Here is a 16,955-nt window from a genome sequence, read left to right on the forward strand (position 1 = left end):
CTTCCCCGCCGCCCGGGATTAACCGCGGCTCCCCTCTCCTTCCTCCTAGGCTGCGGCATCGCGATGCTGATCATCTCCGTTCTGATAGCCATATATTACAATATTATCCTGTGCTACACACTTTTCTACCTTTTTGCGTCCTTTGTACCTGTGCTACCTTGGGCTTCCTGCAACAACCCGTGGAACACACCAGACTGCAAAGATAAAAACAAACTTATGTTAGGTAAGTGGAGACAGGTACCCCACCCCACACCTTTTTTTTGTTTGTTTGTTTTGGTTTGTTTTTTTTTTTAATGGGGGGTGGTGTGTGTGGCCGTGGTGGTTTTCCAGAGCTTTCTCCAGCTCAGCTGCGCCCCTGGGAGATGCCAGAGGGGACTGCGGTGAGCACGGAGCAACCTGAAATGATCTGCATCACATGGGCCTTCCTCCTCCCACTCATATTTAAATTCTTCATCATCAAGGATAAACGGGATTTTTCAACAATAATGCTAAGAAAAGCCTTTTTTTTTTTTCGGGTAAAAACTGTTGGGAAGAAAGCACGGAACGAGATGCTGTAGCTGGCGGTCTCTGGTTTCTGTTCAAGACAACTTTGTGGGCTTTAACGAAGCTTATTTTTAAGGAAAAAACCGCTGAAAACCGTTTTTGCAAACGACACAAAACGTGTCCTGACTCCTCAGCCCTCCCTAACCCCGGCCCGGGGCTACACCCCAGCCCCCACCCCGCGTGGGGTGACCCCCGGCAGGGAAGGAGTGCTCTGTCCTTTCCCTCCCTCGGGCTCCTTTTATGCCTTAGATATTTGGGTTAAAGGGGGAAAATCATGAGATATTTTAAGACCCAGTTCTCTCAGACCCTTACAGCTTCTTGAAGCAAGGTGTTCTGGAAATCTCACACAAAACCAAAATTGAAGTAGTGTGTGTGATCTAATGCTTTTTTGTTGTCATTTTACACCCAACTTAGGAAAAAAAAAAAAATCTAAAGTTATTTTTTTCTCTCCTCCCCCACCCCCTCCCCTTTTCTTCATAGATTCTTGCATTATTGGTGACCACCCAAAAATACAAATCAAGAACTCTACTTTCTGTATGAGTGCCTATCCAAACTTGACTATGGTTAACTTCACCAGCGAAGGAAACAAAACGTTTGTCAGTGGAAGTGAAGAATACTTCAAGTAAGATCTGTCTTTGTTTGGAGGTGTCGTGTTAGTTTTTCTCTCAAATCCACCGTAACAAAGTCACTATTTGGAAGACTAGAAACGCAGTAGTTCAGGACAGCAGATGATACCCGTTTTTGTGCATAGGAATGCTGAAAGCTAAATTTCTAGCGCTGGGTTATTTGTGTTCTGTGCCTATGGTGCTTAGCACAGCTGGGGTGTTGGCCCATGCCTGGCATTTTTATCTACTGCTGCAATGCAGATAAATAAAATAATACGTGTTGAGAGTCACTGGAACCTTCTAGAGAAACCGCTGAGAACACTGAAGCAAAACAAAACACTGCAGGAATTTGCTCTGAATTTGCCTGCAGTTGCTGTCATTAATTTTATCCTTTTTCTTTCTTTTTTTTTTTTAAATTTATTTTTTCTTCTTAGGTACTTTGTACTGAAGATTTCAGCAGGGATTGAATATCCTGGTGAGATTAGATGGCCCTTGGCACTATCTCTTTTCCTGGCTTGGGTGATTGTATATGCCTCTCTTGCTAAAGGAATCAAGTCATCAGGAAAAGTAAGAAAAATATTTGTGGTTGCACATTTGCAAGAAAGCAATGTGCTGCTTTAAGGGAATCAAACTCTTGTTTAAGAGTGATTTGCTGGAAATTATTTTCAGTAAGTGGTTAAGTATTACTGAAATGCCTTTTTCCTGTCTGTGTTTTTCTATTTAGCCAAAACATTTTTAAAAAAGATCATTTTGGTTCAGCATTTGCTCCCTAATCTTCAGTAAGCTTAAAATGAGCCTTTGAGCTGCGCTCAGCAGTCGGGTGGCAAAAAGGCGCCTTCAGCAGTCTTCCCTGTTCTGCGCGGTGTCATTAAAAACTCTGCAGTCACCTTATGTGTCACTGTAATCAGGGAAATTATCACATATATTGAGATGTTAAGCAACACGTTTCAGAGTAAGAGCTGAACTCAAATTGTTCTGTGGTGAGTGTGAGTAGTGACAGGGTGTATCCTCTTTTCCCAAATACTTGGTGCCATCTTTGGACAACTCCTCCTTGTCGTAACCCAGCTCCTTGCTCTGTTTCTCTGGTGTCTCATATGTCATTCTCTCCCTTGCTCCTCAAAGCTGCAGCTTGCTCTCTCCTAACCAGCAGCCGTGTCAAGAGAGAGCATGACCTGCTGTTGTTGGCACGGAAGTACAGGTATATGAATTGGCCAGGCAGCCATCTGAGCAGAGAAATGCAGCTTTTCCTTTAGCAGCAGCACTGCTTTGGGTGTTGTTGGGTTTGGATATTTTTTTTTTTTAATTTGGTGTTTGCTGTTTTAGATATTTCCTGGGATAAAGATAGCGAATATGCAGAGATAGCCATGAAATTTCTAGAGCTGGGCACAGGCTTTCTGATTCCAAGCCTTTTGTTTACATCTGGAAGCTGGCAAAATCTGCTGTGAGGTAATTTGGGAATTATCAGAAAATCCAGAAACTCAGAAGACCATGGAAAGTTGAGATTTTGGTTTTTTCCCCTACCTTAGTGTGATAGGAAAAGCTGTTTCATGGAAGGCCAGAACCAAGAAAGAAGTTGCAGAGAAGAATAAATTGGTGTTAGATGTGGCAATAGATTTTAAGTGAGACTTTGCGGTACAGCAAAATAGTGACTCCTTGGTGTCAGGGATAGAAAACTTGTATTTATGCATTGATGAGTTCAGTATATCCACAGCACAAAAATTTCTTGGGGCAACTTCTCGAAACAGCAAGGAGAAAGTTGGGAAAGCAGTTTAAATGTCACATCAGCTCAGGTGATTCAGGTCCCTGTACAGTTCAGAGGTAAATGTGTAAAGGGATTTGAAACACTTTTGGGTAGAGTACACAGTTTAACTGGGTATAATTTACCCATCTTATTTGACCACAGAGAGAGCTCTGCTCTGTACTAGATAATTATTAAGATGTAAAACACACAACCTCTGTTGTGTATTTAGACATAACGATGATTAGGTCTATCTGGATCATTCCACTGACTTTTTTTTTTTTTTTTGCATTGAGACCATCTATATTTTTATGGTGATATGTAATTATGAAGGAATACCAACAGTAATACTAATTCTTTAGGCTTAGTTAAATACAGAGAAATATTTAAAATATTATATTAAAATAAAATAGAAAGAAATCAGAACTTTAAGTAGTATTGGATGGCATTGCTCATTTCATTTCCATTGAGCCATGTTAGTTTACTCCTTGATCTGAGCAAGGATCAAAAGTGGTATTTTCATTTAGCTATAAATTCCAATTACCCTTTTCCAGACTTTCTCTTCTGTTTTTTCTTCCCCTCTCTGCCTAGAACCAACTCTTACTTCTGTTACAGTTGGTATTTTTCCTGTTTCCAGCAGCAAGAAGAGCTGTAAAACTTGAGATTTCCCAGGAAATAACCCTGTTGTCTCAGCTTCTAGTTGCTTTCTTCAAGCACTAGCGTAGCATTTGTATCGCCCCCTTCCCTCACTTCTTATACACCCAAAGAACCCTTTCATTAATCCCTTTTTTTGCTCTGTCCAGGTGGTGTACTTTACAGCTACATTCCCCTATGTAGTTCTCATCATCCTTCTTATAAGAGGAGTAACTCTACCAGGAGCTGGAGCTGGAATCTGGTACTTCATCACACCAAAGTGGGAGAAGCTAATCGATGCTATGGTGGGCTTATTATTGCACTTATACCTCTGCTCGGCTGCGTAATTCATACAGATTTCCTGGGGTCCGTTGCAGGCATTTTCTATGTGTAGAGGCTGCATTTGCCATCTGTGGAAGCTTGTTCTTCGTCTTACGTGGCGTGTGGTTGCAATGGATGTTTGTTCTTTATCTGCACGTAACACTTTTTTTTTTGCATATATTATTAGAGATGGTGTTTAATTCACATTTAATATTTCACACGAATCTCTCGGAGTAGGTGCATTTGGAAAATAGGGAATTAAAAAGGAAGGATAGATTTTAATATGGCAGTGTCTGATGGATGCTGCCTCGACTTGAACGAGCGCATGAAGATTTAATAGGTAACGTCGTAAACTTGTGTTCCTTGAGAAATGCTGAGAATAGGTGCATTTTAATCATTGAACCGAGATTGTTCTGAATAATGCATCTGAGGCATGAGATGAAACAAAAACAGATTCTACGTCCTAATCTAACTCCCCAGGAGCGTGTAGACCGACACAGAACGGCAGCAATTGTTAGTCTCCCTGCATTATTAGAAACAAGGCGACGTGCCGTGCTGGACAACACAGAGTTAAGGGACTTGGTACCTGGCTTTGCTTTAAGCAAGATGGAGCTTCTGCTCTGCTGCATCACTTAGGATTTCACCTGATTTCTAAAATGCCATTTGTTGCCAACAAGGCCAGTGAAACCTGTTCCAAAAATACAGATGGATTTGTGTTTGTGTGGATCTAAATCCACCCGCGGATCATGTATTTGTCTGATATGGCACACAAGCGCCTCTGTGCTGGTTGTGTCTTGGGACAGGATTCTGGGGACTGAACTGAAGCCTGAGCCGAGAGTTACAATTCACACTCTTTTCTCTAGAAATTTAAAAAGGATTTTTAGCAACACCTCAGGAAATCTACTGATTTTTTTTTTTTTTTTTTTTTACCTCTATCCATGGCAGTTTGATATCACACTGATGGATTGAAAATTAAAGATGAAAACTAATTCTTGGATGTATTGTGCAGATCTTAATTTTCTTAATATTTCTGCTATCATGGGTATTTTGATTCTTTGGCGACAGGAGTATTAAATCTTTTGCAAACAATACAGATATTAATTTTGCATTAAATATGAGCACCTTTTGATCCCACATTGTGCAATAAAGGAGGTGAGAAACGTTGCCTGTTGCGAAACAGAGCTGTCTGAACACACTAAATATCTGTATAACCCTGGGTAAGTGTTTGATAATAATAAGGTGAGCACCTGTTGTCAATTTTTTTGCAGTGTAACATGAACTAAAAGCTCTATATTACGCTCAGTTAGATGAAGGATTGACTGTTTGTTGGCTGGTAATGTTTCAAGTAGCAATGAAGTAATATTTTCAAACTGGTTAGTGTGTGCATAGGTACACTTACCTGTGCATGTACCTCTATCTCCATTTCTGCACTGTTGACTTGGGTGGAACATCAGACTTTGTAGGAAAGCTTGTGAATTGAAATACCAATATTTCAGCCATTCTGCAAGTCATAAGTAAGACCAACTCTTTGGATATTGCGGGCAATTTAGAAATGTGGTCTCTAAGTGCATCTAAGGCTTTGAAGAACTTTGGTACAGAGCAAACAGTGCTGTTGGGTGGTTTGGTTTTGAAGAGAGACTTTGCCGAGCATCTCTTTTCTTCTGATGGGAGGGAACTGGATGTGTGTAAATGGCTGTGACTTCCTCTGCTGCTTGATGTACACCTGATGATGGAAACGTACCCTAATTTTAATGTAATCTCATTCCTAAATCAGGCATTGGGCAGCGCTGAGGTTCTTGCTTTTATCAAGAAGATAAAGTATTACATAGGACCATTGGTGGATAAACCATCAATACCTGGTGCAGATTTCTCATCTCGATTTGTTTTTTCTTTGCTGAATGTATTTGAACTGATCTGTATCAAGCAATATAATTTGAATATTTGTACCTTCCATACGCAGCTAAGGTTATACTGGCACCTCTACAGGCTCAACAAGAGCAGCACTTCTCATCAAATGGGCTGTATGTATTTTGGGGCAGAATTTTGCTTTTAAATGTTCTATTGGCACCCATTGTTCTGAAGTTCATTTAAACTACTTACGTGTTAATCCCCTAACAGTAACATTCAATAGTGTTGCTGACCTTTCTAATGCTCTTTCCTGAAGCCAGTGCTATTTCCTCTCCTGTCTATCTTACTTAGGTTTGGAAGGATGCTGCCACTCAGATTTTCTTCTCCTTATCTGCAGCATGGGGAGGTCTAATTACTCTCTCTTCTTACAACAAATTCCATAACAACTGCTACAGGTATGTGAGAGTGAAACCCATCAGTCTCATTAAACAGGTCTTGTCCAAACCCAGTCATCTTCCAATTTGCAGAAATGTGGTTTGAAAGACCTTTCTCTTTATTTTCCTTTTTATTTATTTTCCTTTATTTTTCCCCTGTGTTAGGTGTGGGTTATTCCCCACTCCCTTTGGTGTTTGTTTTGTTTTGTTTCTTTCATCTTTTTCAGTTCTGTGTTTCGTATCTTCTTCCTAGGTCCTAATCTACTAGTCTCAAAATGAGCTTTAAGATTATTACAGTCCCTCTTGGCTCTTCAGCAGTTTTAGGTTGAATGGCAATCTAGAAGCTGTCAACAGCTGTGAGCAGTGACATGAATCTGTGCCAGTTGGCAGCCTCTGCTGAAGAACAAGCGCTGTGTAGCATGAGCTGAAGTTTGCTGTTGAGACGTACATGAGTTTAATGTGATTTCCATGGACGTGATTCATGCCTCTCCTGATTGTTGCTGTTTTATTCCCAATTCCACTTATTGTGGTTACACGTACCACGTTGTTTGAAGTTGTAAAATTTAAAATCTCTTTCATCTGAAATCACTGGAAGTTATTTTTGCAAGGAAAAAAGTCATTGTTCTGGTGGCATTGTTTAGTTTTTCATCAAAAAACGTACCAGGTAAATGTCTGCAGATGGAAAAAACAAAAGCAAGTGGCATCAGTAGAATCCTGCCCTGATATTTTATAGTCTTTAAAGCCAATCTTGTTTCTACTGAAGCCAACCTTTCCTGATTCCTGCAGTGACAGAGGTGCTGACTCAGGGCAGCCAAAAGGCATGCACAGGGACTGTCCCAAGGCCACGCTCAAAATCTTTCCTGAATCGAGACTTGAAAGCACACACTTTTTGAACTCCCATATCCTATAATTTCGAAGTACTGTATACAGAATACTTAAATCAAAAAATGTGGATCAGGATTTTAGAAAGGAATTTGAAAAACGTTTCCTACTTGTGCTCAAAGGAAGTCATTTAATATAATTATCCTAAAGTATGGATGAATAAGTAAACGAGGTGTACTCAGTAACTCCAACCCAGCAATCCTTTGAGTCCTGTCTTTGAAAACGCTTGTTCTGGGCTCTGATTTATTTGGTGATCAATGAACACATTCAGAATATCAGGGCAAAAAATGGGAGAAGTGTCATGCTATCTTTCTCCATTAGTTCAGTCATGTTTTGTGGAATTTGGAAAATTATAATGAAAATTTTGAATTAAATACTTGTCAATGAAATATCTTCCAGGTCTAACACTAAATACATGCTTTACCTATGTTAGAGAGCGCTATGGGACACTGAAGCAGAAATAATTAGAAAAGCTGAGTTACTTCTAATCATCATAATTTTACAACACATCTTGAATACTGAAATGACAAGACTATTTTCCCTTTCAAATTTTATATCCATTATGTTCTAATACTGCAGATAAAATTGTAGCTTTCGGTTGCATATTCATTTTAAACATCGTTAAATAATCTATAATTACAGTAAATGTAAATAAATTTACTTCATAATGCATACCTAAAATATTTTACTTAAAACTTATCTGGGTTTGGAAGAAGATTAACACATGGTGGTTCCAAACAGAACACTGTCATCTTTTTCTGTAGACCTGCAGAATTGACCTAATTATTCATGTTAAGAGATGCTCTGTTAAAGATTCCAGAAATTTGCCAGCTCAGTGATGTTCCTGACAGCTTTTCAGGTTGTATTTTGTTCTGTTCCTCACAAACAAGTAGCAGTAGGAGTAAGCAATCCTAGCAGCTTTGAAAACCATGTAAAGTGAGTGGATTCTTTGTTCCTCAGTCATAGTAGTTTAAGGGAAAGGGTTTGGGCTACAACTATCATGAAGGAAAAATAAAAATCCTATCAAGAATGTTATAATTACGGATGGGGATCATGAGGGCTCGTTTCCTGTCAAGTCACATGTACTTACCCAGTATAGCATGGTGTTCAGGTATGGATTTCTTAGGTTTCCTTAACCACAACAGGAAATTGTACCAGGGAATCCTCTACAGATGGGCAGGTGTTTAAGAGGGTGCCGCAAGGTACAGAAAGCTTAACTGTGAGATTCTGCATATAAATACAAAGAAGATACGGGACAAAGAATCATCTTAGCTGGACAGTGATGGTTAGTTTGTATGCAAGATAGTGAGCAGATAGCCACGTTTAGATTGTGGAAGTTCTTCCCGGAGGGGGTGGGGAGGCACTGGGACAAGTTGCCCAGAGATGTTGTGGATGCCCCATCCCTGGAAGTGTCCAAGGCCAGGCTGGATGAGGCTTGGAGCAACCTGGTCTAGTGGAAGATGTCCCTGCCCACGGCAAGGTGTTGGAACTAGATGATCTTTAAGGTCCCTCCCAACCCAAACCATCCCATGATTCTATCAGGCAAAGAGTAAAACACTGCATTGCAAATCCTGTCATCATTGCTACCTTCTTTGGAGAGGCCAAAAGCAGAAGTGTTCATCCTCCTGCTTGGCCTATAGCTTTCTATATGGCACGTGGGTGATGGAAACTGGCACAGCTGGTTCCTGGTGGTGGTGTGAAGACTTCTGTCATCTCTGGTCAGCATCAAATATGTAAAAGTGTACCTTCATCAGTATTTCCACAGGCTGTATGTGCTCATGACTTCTTAATTCTCTTTAATTGCATACAAAACCCTCCTCCCTTGCATGTATTACACCAAGGTGATGTGGTTTCTTGTGTTTTCTTTTCAGGGACACGTTGATAGTCACATGTACCAACAGTGCCACAAGTATATTTGCAGGCTTTGTCATCTTCTCAGTTATTGGCTTCATGGCAAATGAGCTCAAAGTGAATATTGAAGCTGTGGCAGACCAAGGTAGGATATGCTTGTGTTAGTTAGGCCCCTGGTGGCATCTTCAGCTCTGTTATTAATGATGGCATTCACACGGGAGGTGGGAATAATGGCTTCAAGCAGGAGTGGATTAGTTAAACCACTTGTAGGTATTTCTGTATGGAAGAAGGTCCATTGGGAAGTACACTGGGAAGTCAAGATATTACTTGAAAGCCTCCTTATCACTTGTTTGGTAAGAGCAGGAAGCAACCTGAGACCCATTTCAAATATTTATGTAAATTATGGGTAGGAGGTAGGGTGACATGTCTCCTTCACATAGTCTAAGTAGTCACTGGCCTTTTCATTCAGTTCTGCTGCTGCTTTGTCAAGTCTTCCAAGGCAAAAGTTGTTCCTGATGGCGGGGATCTTGGACGAGAGGATGGTGGGTTTCGTGATGGGAAGTGTGTGGGAGATGAGAGAGGCGTATTGAGCCTCTGAAGTGTGGGAAGCAGGGAGCTGCCTCCATGGGGAAGTAAACAATTTCTGAGGAATGGGTTTAGAAGATCTTGGTTAATGAAGTGAAATGGTTATAAATGGCAATCTGAAAGGTCTTAATTGTCTGAGCTGAACACAAGTGAGAAGACTGACTGATGGAGGAATTGGTGCTGCTATGTATGATTTGGTGTGAAGTAGCGAGAGACAGGAAGGAAGAAGCCTTTGGGGTGAGAATCAGAGAACTTGAAGGGGTTGTAAAAATCTGATGGGATTATAGAGGGTTAATTGTTACTTCAGTCTAGCCCTACATTTCCTGTGAAATGTGCAACACTTTGGCTCCAAGCCAACCAACCCCCAGATCTTTAAAATTATTTGAAATTGTATTAAAAAGACAAATTTGTAATAACTGTAATAGCCCCTATACATGTTTATGATTCCCCCACCAGAGCTGTTTCTGTGAGCGCGTGAGGGTGTTAAGTGTGTTAGCTCTCAGCACAGACACCGTCGTTTCCATGCCCTGAAGGAAAGATGCCTTCTCTGTGAGCCATGGGGATGGTTCCCAGTGTCACCCCCTCCCCGCCCCATGATAGCACAGAGCAAGAGGAGGCTCTGAAGGGGAGGAGGATGGAAGAGTTCAGAAAGTGAATGTTGCATACTCATGGTTTCTATACGTGACGTGCCTCCCTGTCTCCACCAGTGTGAAGACACCAAACATTTTTCTGACAGGTTTGTTGCATTGGACAAATTCAGTGCCGTAAGGTGCTACACGTAGCCTGAAGTACCTGACTGGCTGAGCTTCATGGAATTGTAGCAGTGAGTTGACAAGAGAGATAGAAATCAAGACAATTTTCCATAGGTCATCCTGGACAAATTAGGGAGGAAGGTTAATTTACATTTAACAGTGTTGTGGGAGCTAAAAGGAAAACATGAGCTGGGGACACAGAAATCCTGTAGCTGTAGGAACAAGAGCCAATGAGGCAGATGAAGGATTCTTTTTTTCTTGAAAAATACCTTTTCTCAGAACTCTAATGTTTCTAATAGTTTGTTAGAAACAAGCTACTACATATGAAAGAAGGAGAGGCACAAGATCTTGCTGCTGGTTAAGAAGTAGGAAAGGCTCTTGGTTTCTTTTTGCTTATTCATTCTCAGTAAACTGAAACATGGATAATCTCACAGATTTTGCAGTACTTCTGACCTTAGAGATGCGAGTAAAGGTGTTGGGTCACATTCCATTTCTGCAGCTCCTTCGGTTGTTATATGGCAGCCCAGATGTTGAGGTGAGGAGAAGCCTGTGAGGTGAGGTTCAGTCACGGGGAGTTAGCCAGGGGCTTGCACCAGTCGACCCGTGGTAGGATGGGCTGCTAACTGGGCTTTGGATTCAGCAGAAAGGTCTGAGAGGAGAGTTTCATAGGATGCTCAGCCAGCAAACTGTTTCTTGATAGCAAATAGAATCCTAGACTGGTTTGGGTTGGAAGGGACCTTTAAAGGTCGCCTAGTCCAACCCCCTGCAATGAGCAGGGACATCTTCAACTAGAGCAGGTTGCCCAGATACCCATCCAAACTGACCTTGAGTGGTTCCAGGGATGGGGCATCTACCACCTCTGGGCAGCCTGAGCCAGTGTTTCACCACCCTCATTGTAAAACTTTTCTTCTTTGTATCTAGTCTGAATCTGCCCTCTTGCAGTTTAGACCCGTTACCCCTTGTCCTGTCACTACAGGCCCTGAAAAAAGGTCTGTCCCCATCTTTCTTATAAACCCCCTTCAGGCACTGGAAGGTGCTATAAGGTCTCCCCGGAGCCTTCTCTTCTCCAGGCTGAACAAGCCCAACTCTCTCAGCCTAAAGAAGTGCTCTAGCCCCCTGAACATTTTTGTGGCCCTCCTCTGGAGTCGCTCCAACCAGTCCATATCTTAGTTCACATCAAGTAGTAGGGGATATTCCACTTGTAAGCTAATGTAATAGCAATTCCGTCTTCAGTGCCTCATCTCTTCTTTTTAACTGCCAGTCAGGTAAGTGGGAACAGGTAATTCTCATCCCCATTTTCTGGCTGGATTTAGGATATTGTGTTTGAAAAACTCCACGTGAGGCCAGGTGTTTAAGGAGTAATGTTTCCATTAACTTTTTTTATTTTAGACTTCACCTCCATCCTGAAACAATAAAAAACCAGCCCCCAAATGTAAGCCACGCTGCACTCCCCAAGATTACTTGTAAGGAGTTAAGAGTCAAAGAAGCTGTGCTTGAGTGAAGCTGCAGTGGAAGCTCCGAAGGGATGGATGGAGCTCTCTGTTCCTGGCTGTTTCAGCAGCTGTTCAAGGGGATGTGAAAAAAGCTGTCACAGGACAGTCTTATTGTAGGGCTGTCAGTGCATTTGGAACAGCCCATTTCGGGCATTTAAAAATATTTCACAAGGCTGAGGCTTCATGGTTCTCTGTGATAGAGGAAACAAAATTAGTCACTTCATAGAAGTTGACTGTACAGTAGGAAGAGGGTGAACATTAGGGATAACAGCAGACTGAGTTAGCACATTGAACTAACAGAGTTAAAAGGCAGATTCAAGAAGTGGGGAAAAGAGCCAGCCCTTGTCCTTGCCCACGTTTTTTTTTAATTCTAACATTGTATTTCTTTTTGTAGTGAAGGAGAAAACAGTCAAAATGATGATGAAAGATAATCTCCCTTCAAGTTTTCAAAACCCTGAATGAAATTGTTGGTGGAAGTGGGAAGGGATTTTTTTTTTTTTTTTTTTTTTTTACCCCTAAAATATTAATCTGATTTTTCTTTTAATTGAGTTTTTCCTGAAAAAAAGGTGTGCCTGATAAACAAATAAAACACTTAGCATGGAGGGAAGGGCAAGACAATTTTCATTTTAATCTGATTAAGAACATGGCGCCGTTGAAAAAAATTTTAGTAATTGAAAATTAAAGTTCAACAACATTTGACATTTTTAGTCAAACCTCTGGTGTTTTCCTGGTTTTAATAGACTTTTAGACAGAGTTCATACCCTCCTAAGTCTCCAAAGGTGGAGAGAATGGGATCCAGCCTCCCTGGGACTGGATGCTCCCTGGCATGTGGTATCTTGGAGTTCTGAGATGGGGAGATGTGCGCTTTCATATTCTATAATTAAACTTTTCCTAAAAAGTGTGATTAATGGGAACTCGTTATTCCGAGTCTTAATTAAACGGCATGCAGGAAGCTAATGCAAACAGAGCCCTTATCTCTAACAGTCAAGAAGAAATCTTTAATCAAGAGATGGAAGAACGTGTTGATGAATACATAGTAGTTCTGCAAACACTTTACTATTCCAAACACCATCTTTGTGCAGTATACAGTGGGTTTTTTTGGTCTGTTAGTTTTTGTTTTGGTTTGATGTTAACTGTCATATCTGTCTTCGGTTCAGAAGGAACTCCAAACACTTCACAAGTTGCCCACAGAGGTTATTTCACATGCTGATAAAACTGCTTTTTTCCTCAGTATATGAGATAATAACGGTTCTCTCTGAAACTGAAACACCTAGGGGGGCTGTAGGAAATGAGATCTGATAATCTAGATTAGAAATGGCTGGGACCAAGTGAGTTTGGAGCCCCTTCTCTTGGAATAGATCTTGGAATCCGCATAACTTGGCTCTCATTTGTATCTTGCCTGACAGGAAACATCCTTCAGGGCATTTGAAGGGGACACACCTTTAGCTGGGATAAATAGAGAAGAAGTGCCATCTACTGTAATGCTGCTGCCACATTCCTGCAGCCTTTTCTCCCAGACAAATCCAGACATGCTTGTAAAAATAATTTTTCTTTACAGTCAATAAAAACAATAGCCAAACATATCAAGCCAACAGAGAAAGGAAAATTCCTGGCTAAGGTTTTAAAAAACACCCATCTCCTTATTTTTTCTGCTGTGCGTTACTTCAGAATTTCTTAGGTATTTTTTTAGATTGATGGCAGTTATTACTTTGTGTCTGGCGTCAGCTCTGCACCTCTGTTATGTTTTCTCCTTCTCACTTGACTGTGTGCTGATGAGTTGGAGTATTTTCTTTCCCATTCATCCTTGTAGTACTGAGGTGTGGGTGATTGCTCTGTTGATCTGAGGCCGGGTTGCTAATTGGCAGGGACAGTGGCAGGAATTTGATGACAGAGCAGGAAAGAAACACAGCTGCAGTGCACAACTGTTTATTTTTTTCTGTGTTTAGATCAGTATGTTAATATACTGGTTAAATATGTATTCTGCAGCTTGGAAAGTGGGAGTGCGTGAGTGATTTGAAACTCAGTCAAAACAAAAATAAACCGTGCAAGGTTTTCTGTAGTGGTTATGTCTTCCTGTAAATAGGAGAGACTGTATCTGATGTATTTACTTTTATCAAGCTAAGCAATATTGTACTGTACTTTGAAATACGCCTCTTTGTCTCCCTCTTTTCCATTCAGACAACAGTGTTAACACGATGCAAGATATCACAGCCTTTATTTTTCTCATTTCTAGGTCCTGGAATTGCTTTCGTGGTTTACCCAGAAGCCTTAACTAGGCTTCCCCTGTCTCCATTCTGGGCTATAATATTTTTTTTGATGCTTCTGACGCTTGGATTGGACACTATGGTAAACTGCTTTTGTTTCCTCTTCTTTTCCTCTTGCTTTTCCTATTTTTCTGTTTGGAGGACCATGAGATTTCTTGCTGTTTTCCATGTGGTCAGTGAACCGCTTGGCAAAAAGAGGAATGAAGTAAGGCCATCAATGCCGAAAGCATTTGGGTGAAGCTTTGGTGTTGATATCTGAGCATTTAACACCTAGGATTTGAAATCCTCTGTCTCATAGTCTAATAGATCCAGCTGGACCGTTTTGTGTATGTGGTATGCGCTGAAATGAATCCTTTTATTCTGCCTTCCAGTTTGCCACTATTGAGACTATCGTGACCTCCGTTTCGGATGAGTTCCCCAAATACTTACGTACGCACAAGGCACTGTTCACTCTCGGGTGCTGCATCTCCTTTTTCATCATGGGGTTTCCTATGATCACTCAGGTAATAATATTGTCTTTGAGCATCGCTGTCCCCAGTCCCCCTCTGGTGGCCTTTCCCCTCCTGTGTAAGTAGCAAAAGATTAAGCTGAATTCTACTGTGTGCACAAAGACACCGAGTGAGTCTGAAAGCCTTATTTTTTTTATTTGACTGAGATATAATTAAAAGGCTTTGCCGTTCATATCTTCCTGAGAATCAGACTTCTAAAATTTATCCCCAGCCAAATTATTTCGAAAGCAATTACATAAGTTATGTATTCGTTTAAGAAAAAGAGAAAGTTTGTATGTCATATAAACATGCATACCAGTTTTGGGTGCCTTCCCTCCTGGATCAGATATATACCAATAGTCTTGGCAAACTGTGGAGTTAATAATGAAATTCTGTCTACTGTTGATAGCCCTCAGTGTCTTTTGTCCACTAATTCTTCCAGCATTATAAACTCTCAGCAATTTCAAGGGGAGGTACACAAAATCTATCTTACTATTTTATTCTTTCCCCCAGCCCCCTTTTTTCTTTCTTTCCCCTCACCTCATCATCCACCAGCCCAGATTGCTGTTCTAAAGCCTTGGGTGGATTGAGTCCTTCCTTCACTCGAATTATGCTGCTTACCTTCTGCCCTGAAGATGGGGCATTGTATCCTTTCTGAAGAGATGAACTGGACTCACTGCTTCAGTTTTCCTGGTCTCAGTGGTGGTTTTTGCTTCTGACATAGTATTACATGGTTGGAGACACTGCTGGTGGAGGGTCTGGCTGTAGTTCAGTCCTTAATCTGAGAGAACTGAAACCGATGTCTTCCCAAGGTGTGATAGCTGCCGGACTCAGGTTCAGCCCCCGCTTTTTTCTTGTTGGATTTGATATTCGTTCCGCCAGAAGGAACCAGAGTGCGGCATGAGCCTGTGTCCGGCCAATGGCTACTTGGGATTGAGAGTCCTGGGTCCTGCTCCTGCCCATTTTGCCTACTGTGGTTCCAGCTGGAGTTGTTATATCTATAAAGACTATGAGTAATGCCTGTTTTACCCTCCTTTTCTTTAGGGTGGAATGTATATGTTACAGCTTGTGGACACTTACGCAGCTTCTTACTCTCTTGTCATCATTGCGATCTTTGAGCTTGTTGGAGTTTCCTATATATATGGTGAGAAAAAATACTGTTATTGGACAGTCTGTCAAAGTAACATGGGGTAAAGTAGCTGGTAACATGAAATTGTTAAGGAAAGAGCTAACACTTTTTGAATCCCATTTATTTATTTATTTATTTAATAAAAGGCCTCAGAATTCTCTTATTTTGAATGGAAGAACAGTGGGACTTCATTACTACAGGATTCCCTTAAATACATGTGTTCAAAAGATTTTTGTATAGTCCAATGTCCTTTTCCCAACAGTAGCTTAAAGCCAGTGCACAGAGATGAGTATAAGAACAGACCAAGCATTTAGTGACACTTCTCCAGGGGTTCTTCCTCACCAACGGCTTCGGGGTCAGAGAATTCCTGAGCCAGAAGTGGTTATCTTTGCATCTAACAACTTTTGAAGGATTTATTTTCCACGTACACACCCAGCCTTCCCTTTAGCCTATCCGTCCATAACACAGAATCAAGACTATGCAGCTACTCAGGGCGATTAATTATGCACAGAGGCAGCACCAGTTACATCGATCCATGTTGACGTACGTTCAACTATGAGGCAGATCCTCAGCTAGCACAAAGCAGTGCAATTACCGTGATGCTACTGTAGCTATGTCAGCTGATACTAGCCGGTGATTTGCTCCCAGACTTGTCCAGGGCTTTCAGGAGACTGATTTCTTCTATGATGAAAGGCTGAGGGAATTTGGCTTGTTCAGCCTGGAGAAGAGAAGGCTCCGGGGAGACCTTATAGCACCTTCCAGCGCCTGAAGGGGCTACAAGGAAGCTGGGGGGGACTTTTTACAAGGGTCTGTAGTGACAGGACAAGGGGTAACGGGTTTAAATTGAAAGTGGGGAGGTTTAGATTGGATATCAGGAAGAAGTTCTTCCCAGAGAGGGTGGTGAGGCACTGGGACAGGTTGCCCAGAGAAGCTGTGGATGCCCCATCCCTGGAAGTGTCCAAGGCCAGGCTGGATGAGGCTTGGAGCAACCTGGTCTAGTGGAAGGTGTCCCTGCGCATGGCAGGGGGGTTGGAACTGGATGGTCTTTAAGGTCCCTTCCAACCCAAACATTCTATGATTCTATGATTCTTGGAAATGTGTGATCTCTGCTGGTCATAGTAGGAAACCTGAAGATGTCCTTACAAAATAGACCATTAACATGTCTGGAGTGTGGTGGTGCCAGTTAAGACTTGCCTTCAAAAGCAAAGGAAGTTCTGAGTATCAGTGTTAAAGGTGACAAAGATAAGGCTGTTTCTGCTGTTGCTGTGGACAGGAATGGATTAAGTATTCCGTACCATGCTCGACAGAAACACCCCTGAGATGTTGTGTTGAAGGTGCATGTACAGCAGCATGATCTTAGTCCTGTCCTGTGCAATGGATGCGTAGACC

At 41.5% G+C, this 16,955-nt stretch overlaps 1 protein-coding gene across 1 annotated transcript; it reads left to right on the forward strand.

The window, feature by feature from the left end:
* Positions 1 to 49: 49 nt before the first annotated feature.
* SLC6A5 (solute carrier family 6 (neurotransmitter transporter), member 5) lies at positions 50 to 15,627 on the forward strand (the record flags this gene model as incomplete). Its single annotated transcript, XM_010159320.1, has 9 exons — positions 50 to 223; positions 1,024 to 1,165; positions 1,583 to 1,715; positions 3,690 to 3,824; positions 6,040 to 6,143; positions 8,876 to 9,000; positions 13,919 to 14,031; positions 14,321 to 14,452; positions 15,482 to 15,627. Coding segments are annotated over 9 exons (1,204 nt in total), but the record flags the coding sequence as incomplete, so codon positions are not given.
* Between the last annotated feature and the right edge of the window lie 1,328 nt (positions 15,628 to 16,955).

This window comes from Eurypyga helias, unplaced genomic scaffold, assembly GCF_000690775.1.
Source record: "Eurypyga helias isolate BGI_N326 unplaced genomic scaffold, ASM69077v1 scaffold18029, whole genome shotgun sequence".
Lineage (NCBI taxonomy): Eukaryota > Metazoa > Chordata > Aves > Eurypygiformes > Eurypygidae > Eurypyga > Eurypyga helias.